The sequence below is a fragment of the Quercus lobata genome, unplaced genomic scaffold (assembly GCF_001633185.2).
Source record: "Quercus lobata isolate SW786 unplaced genomic scaffold, ValleyOak3.0 Primary Assembly Scq3eQI_60, whole genome shotgun sequence".
Classification (NCBI taxonomy): domain Eukaryota; kingdom Viridiplantae; phylum Streptophyta; class Magnoliopsida; order Fagales; family Fagaceae; genus Quercus; species Quercus lobata.
The window spans coordinates 8756-15541 of NW_022154804.1; the positions used below are offsets into that span (position 1 = coordinate 8756).

The 6786-nt window shown below is 30.2% G+C and overlaps 1 protein-coding gene across 1 annotated transcript; it reads left to right on the plus strand.

Annotated features, from left to right (window-relative positions):
* The first annotated feature begins 5514 nt into the window (after positions 1-5514).
* LOC115973411 (phylloplanin-like) lies at positions 5515-6335 on the plus strand. Its single transcript, XM_031093667.1, has 2 exons — positions 5515-5730; positions 5844-6335. The coding sequence occupies exons 1-2, from the start codon at positions 5580-5582 to the stop codon at positions 6134-6136; spliced, it is 444 nt and encodes a 147-aa protein (XP_030949527.1). The 5' UTR covers positions 5515-5579; the 3' UTR covers positions 6137-6335.
* Positions 6336-6786: the final 451 nt, after the last annotated feature.

Sequence of the window (6786 nt, forward strand, 5' to 3'; positions counted from 1 at the left end):
TTTCAAACAAACCGATCTGAAGGAATATCCTCTAATCCACTAGCAAATCTCCACTAATCCACTAGCAACTTTTTTTTTTTTTTTTTGTAATATTTGATTTTTCAAATCCATTCCCTTAAGGCCTTCTTCAATTCTTTCATTCATGACTTCTTATATTCTTCCAATTACATTTTGTACAACTCTTCCTCTCCACATTTTCACTCTTATTCTTCCCCTCTCCTTTTTTGCACCCAAGCAATATTCTTCCAACAGTTCTTTCTCTTCCATCTTATTTTTCATATAAATTTTTTTATGGAAAATGTTTGGCTCCAAACATGTTAATTTGGAGTTATTTTGCTCTAACTTATTAATGTGATGGTTAATGAGACCATTCATGTGTATTTTTTTGTCATATGCTCTTTTAATATATTATGTGACTTGTTTAAATAATACATATAGATAGTCTTATCAATTGTCACATAATAAATTAAAAAAGGTATCTCCAAACAAGTTTGGAACTAAACTTTTCCCATTTTTCATTACTTGTTTTACTCTCATCCCAACCATTTATACATAATAAACTCCATTTCTTTAACATTTTAAATATTTTGGTAGTTTTTTTAAATTGTTTATAATATTTTATTATTGATCTAATTGTAGCATCACATTTTCAAAAAAAATTTCTTTTTATTCATCTCATTAAAATATGATAACATAATAGAGAGTAATTGTTGGAAATCTTTGATATAAATTTGATAAAATCCAAAAACTAAAAAAATTGATTCAAGAATAGTATTTTCAATTTGACTCTATCAAAACTCACAACATTATGTTTTACTCACCAACACTACAAAAAGAGAAAGAGATCATTTTTATATTATAATCTATTCCTCATTCTTTTAACTACATCAGCACCAAAACATGCAAATATAATAAGCCTTCACTTTCTTAATTTTTCCAAATTCATATTCTAATAGTTGAAATTGGTTAATTAACTAAAAAAAAGAATAAATAAAGCATATAAAAAAAATGGCATATTTTCCAACTCAAAAATTTAAGCGTTTTGTATTCAAGAAAAAAAAAAATTATTAATCACGATTAATTCAAAATCTTTTGTTTCATAAAATTAATTTCGCAAAGAGAGAGCAGGCTTAGAGGAATAGAAGTCAAAGCTTTTGTCCAGCCCATATTGATGGTAGCGTTGAGGTACTGGTGGTCCTATATGAGTCGATACCTTCAATATAGAAACACTACATCTGGGCAAGTTGGCTATTTATAGCTTTTGGGCCTCTTTGGACCAATTTAACTTTTGAGAGGGAGTTACAAGTCTCCAAAGTATAGACTACATATTTTTACTATAAACGCCTTTAAAATAATAAAATAAAATAAATTCTTTGGGGCTGGGAAGGCCATGGCATCACTTGGTCTCTAGATTAGATTCAAATCTTTGATCCTAATTTTTTGTCAACATGTTTTGTTTCGATGTATATACTACTTTATTGTTATTATTTTCTTATTTTTACATTTTAATAAATTAGTGGGTAATACAATGTTAAGCCCTCGATATACAGGGGCAAATATAATTAGTCGATTTTATTCAGATATTAACACACTTCTTCTACCCGTTCAATGGGGTGGATCCCGAGGTTACGGCTCTTGCAATCAAATATTTTATATTCTAGATAGTTCATTTTTATTTGAAAATATTTTTCATTATAAATGTGTACTAGTAAATATCAATTTTAATATAAAAACTTATGAAATAAAGATAAATTTGTTAATTGAATCTCAAATAGGATTTTTTGATAAATTTTTACTCACAACATAAAAAATATAGCACAAGATTTTAATGAAATTCTCACATGTCAACAAAAAATTCATAAAAATATATTTTTTTAATCACTTATTATATATAATTAAAGATAGTGAAATAATATTAACAAACTTCCACATAACATTTTGTCTTTAATTACATTAAATGGCTCAATATATAAATATATTTGTTATATTAGTTAATTTAGAATTTCAAGTGACTCACTATTATTATGAAGGTTGTGATAATGTGTATATATATATATATATATATATATATATATAATTTGTAATTAATTTGTGTATAACATCACTACAAAAAAAATTTCTATAGCCACGTTTTTAAAACGCGGCTATAGCTCATAAAAACGTGGCTATAGGACGATTTGGCCTATAGCCACGTTTTTTTAAACCACGTTTTCAAAAGTGGCCTAAACCCTGTGACTGTATGCCTGAGGGGTCTATGGCCGCACTTTTTCAAACGCGGCTGTAGGCTAGGACCAATGGCTACGTTTAAAACGTGGCTATTGGATCGGACCAATGGCCACGTTTGAAACGTGGCTATTGGTGAAAGCTATAGCCGCCTTTAAAATGTGGCTATAGGTGACAACTATAGCCGCATTTTTTAAATGTGGCTATAGGATATATTTTTAGCAGAGTTTTTAAACGCGGCTATAGCCCTTTTTTTTTCCTTTTTTCATTTTTTTCCTAGGCCAGATGGCTTAAGAAGGACCTCCACACCTGTTTTCTACATAAGATAAAATGCAAGAGAGGAGGGCAATTAACTCACGGTGCACTTTAGATAAAATTTGTGGTGAGGACTATAAAATTTGACATGCCAAGTTTCTTGATTAGTATCTAGTCCATCCTACATGGCAGATGTTAGGCATATATTTTGCTACAACATAGTGTACAAATGCATAATTAAGATTTTGGCAAATAGGTTGAAGGGTATAGTGGTAGACTTAAACTTTTAATGACAAATTGAGCAAAAGACCCTTTCTATACAACAACCATGGTCGTAAGTCACTAGAGCCAAATAGTATTGATTAACTACTTTTAAATTATAAATACTCAAACAAGCCAAAAATTGGTTGAAGCAAGTTCAATTCCAAAGTGGAGAAAACACAATAAAATCCAATAACCACAATGGTGTCGGTGATTGGATTTTTAAAGGAGATAAGTACAAAACTGACAACGGGCACAAAAAAGAATTAAACCCATTTCCTGGTCAGAGAAACAAAAGAAAATATTCTATTGTTTCTCTAGCAATCAAACAATAGTATAATTGTATAATTCATACTTGCAATTTATAGGATTTCAAGGTGACATGAAATTGAAGATGGTCAGGATCAGTTCCAAATCTGAAGAAATTATGGGATACTTAGATACAGGCCTAAAATATATCAAGGGTTTAGTTAGAGATGGAGGATTTCTACGATTGTGTCTTCCAAAAATTCTGTAGTCATTCTCAGGAGAGGAAAAAGGCACTAATATGTTCCAAGCAATATTCTTCCAACAGTTCTTTCTCTTCCATCTTATTTTTCATATAAATTTTTCATGGAAAATGTTTGGCTCCAAACATATTAATTCTGGAGCTATTGTTCCAAGCAATATTCTTCCAACAGTTCTTTCTCTTCCATCTTATTTTTCATATAAATTTTTCATGGAAAATGTTTGGCTCCAAACATATTAATTTGGAGCTATTTTGCTCTAACTTATTATATGACGGTAAAAGAGACCATTCATGTGTAGTTTTTGTCACATGCTCTTTTAATATATTATGTGGCTTGTTTAAGTAATAAACATAGATAGTCTTATAAATTGTCACATAATAAGTTGAAAAAGGTATCTCCAATCAAGTTTGGAACTAAACTTTTCCCACTTTTCATTACTCTTTTTTGTCCCATTTATATGTCATAAACTCCATTTCTTTAACATTTTAATTGTTTTGGTAGTTTTTTTTTAATTGTTTCTAATATTTTATTATTGATCTAATTGTTGCATCACATTTTCTATAAATTTTCTTTTCATTCATCTCATTATGATATGATAACATAAATAGCAACTGTTGGAAATGTCCAATATAAATTTGATAAAATCCAAAAACTAAAAAAATTGATTCAAGAATAGTATTTTCATTTTGACACTATCAAAAACTCACAACATTATGTTTTACTCACCAAAACTACAAAAAGAGAAAGAGATCATTTTTATATTATAATCTATTCCTCGTTCTTTTCACTGCATCAGCACCAAAACATACAAACATAATTAGCCTTCACTTTCTTAATTTTTCCAAATTCTTATTGTAATAGTTGAAGTCAGTGAATTAACTAAAAAAAAAAAAAAGAATACAAAAAAATGGCATATTTTCAAACTCAAAAATTTAAGCCTTTTGTATATATATATATTTTTTTGATAATGATTAATTTGAAATCTTCCTTTTCATAAAATTAATTCCACAAAGAGAGGGCATGCTTATAGGAACAGAAGTCAGAGCTTTTGTCTAACCCATATTTATGGTAGTGTTGAGGTCCTTGAGGCATTGGTGGTCCTAGATGAGTTGTTACCTTCAATATAGAAACACTACATATGGGCAAGTTGGCTATTTATATTTTTTGGGCCTCTTGGGACCAATTAAACTTTTGAGAGGAAGTTACTCACAAGTCTCCAAAGTATAGGCTACATACTTTTACTATAAACCCCATTCCAAAAAAAAAAAAAATATCTTAGGGGCTGGTAAGGCCATGGCATCACTTGGTCTCTAGATTAGATTCCAATCTTTGATCCTAAATTGTTGTCAACATGTTTTAAATCGATGTATATACTACTTTGTTGTTATTATTTTCTTATTTTTACATTTAAATAAATTAGTGGGTAATACAATGTAAAGCCCTCGATGTACGAGGGCAAATATAATTAGTTGATTTTATTGAGATATTAACGTACTTCTTCAACCTGTTCAACGGGGGTGGATCCCAAGGTTACGTCTCTTGCAATCAAATATTTTATATTCTAGATAGTTCGTTTTTATTTGAAACTATTTTTAGTTATAAATGTTTACAAGAAAATATCAATTTTAATATAAAAACTTATGAAATAGAGATAACTTTTGTTATTTGAATCTCAAATAGGATTTTTTGATAAATTTTTACTCATCATAAAAAATATAGCACAAGATTTTAATGAAATTCTCACACGTCAACAAAAAAGTCATAAAAAATATGTATTTTTATTCACTTATTATCTATAATTAAAGATAATAAAATAATATTAACAAACTTCCACATAACATTTTTTCTTTAATTGCATTAAATGGCTCAATATATAAATATATTTGTTATATTAGTTAATATAGAATTTCAGGTGACTCACTATTATTATGAAGGTTGTGATAATATATATATATATATATATATATGTAATTTGTAATTAATTTGTGCATAACATGAACATGGACTGATGAACATGCTACCAATTTGAATATGAAAGAAAGAAAGAAATTCCGCTTAAATTTATTGCACTAAGCCTCGAACTATATCAAGCTGCCTGCTAGTAGGTGTAACCCCACAAAGTTCGAATCCATGGTGAAGGTGAACTTCATTTCATACAACATGAGAGTTATTATATCTCTTGACTTGCACAGAGAGCTCTAGCTTCGTGATTTATGTCACAAAAATCGGCTACAACTTGGCCACACTTATCCTATAAAATGGTTGAATGGCCAGCATTTCTACTGCAAGCCAGTTTCGACTATCGATAGAGCAATACACTGTGATTGAGAAATGGCCTTGAAATTAGTTCTCTTTGTTACCGTAATGGTTGCTGCATTGGCACTTCCAATAGCTAAAGGCACTAGTGTTGTGGTTGAGGTCCAGCCGTCTTTTGTGCCTTGCAGTTTAGGTGCGAATGTTACTGCCACCCCACCTTTCCCAAGTAAGTTTGCTCAGAATTTGTTACAGTTAGTCCAATGCACCATGACTACACACATTAGTCTCGGCTAATAAGGTACTTCAATCTCACCATTGTTTTGTTATGTTTACTTCTAGATGCTCAAGTACAACTGCGGTGTGGAGCTGGAAATGTGGTTGCTAGTACAACAACCAATGCCAGTGGAGTATTTTCATTTTCCTTGGATTCTACACGACTTTCTCTCTTACCAACAGTACCCTTGAATCTTTGCAATCTAGTGGTTACAACAGCCCTCTCCACCTGCAACTCCACGCTTCCTCCTGTGGGAGTCTTGGAATCACGCATACAGTTCATTAGAAGCAGTGTTTTAGGGCTTCGTATTGTTCTCACCTTTGGGCCAGTTGGGTTCCGTTACAGTTCCTCAACTTGAGGAATAGAAGAGTATTTACATGAATAAGGTTAATTGAACCAATGATATAGTATTTTCCTTTCCAACTCTTTAATAATGTTATGAAGATTGTCATCCAATCTGTAAACTCCTTTCCTAATTAAGGAGTACTCCTGTCGCCATATATAATTAATAAAGCCTTTAATGTCCTTCAAATGAATGTGGACTACGTTGTGGATTTCGTTTGACTTGTATATGATAATCAAGGCTATGTTAATTGGCAAAAAGCCTTTTTGATGGTGTTCGTTTTGGTATTATTGTATGAAGGAAGTTTTAATTTCAAAACTTATTTTAACCGGAAAGAATTATAGCGTTTAGAATATTTGGTAAACTACGGGGTTAAGTGTTGGAATATTTTTGTAAAAATCATAATATTTTATATTTATTATTATTTTTAACCATTTGTTATGAGTTGGCTGCCTAGTAAACGTTAGTGGCTAACGTTTTTCTATTATTCAATCTTAATTCATTGCTTTAAATCATCATCTTTAATTGGTTGAGTTTGTACACTTTTTATGTTACCGTTGGCATTGATATATTATGATTCAATATAATTACTATTTACTGTCCATTTGAAAGATAATTATAACAACAATAAAGTAAATTTAAAACCCAAATAAACTTGATCTTTA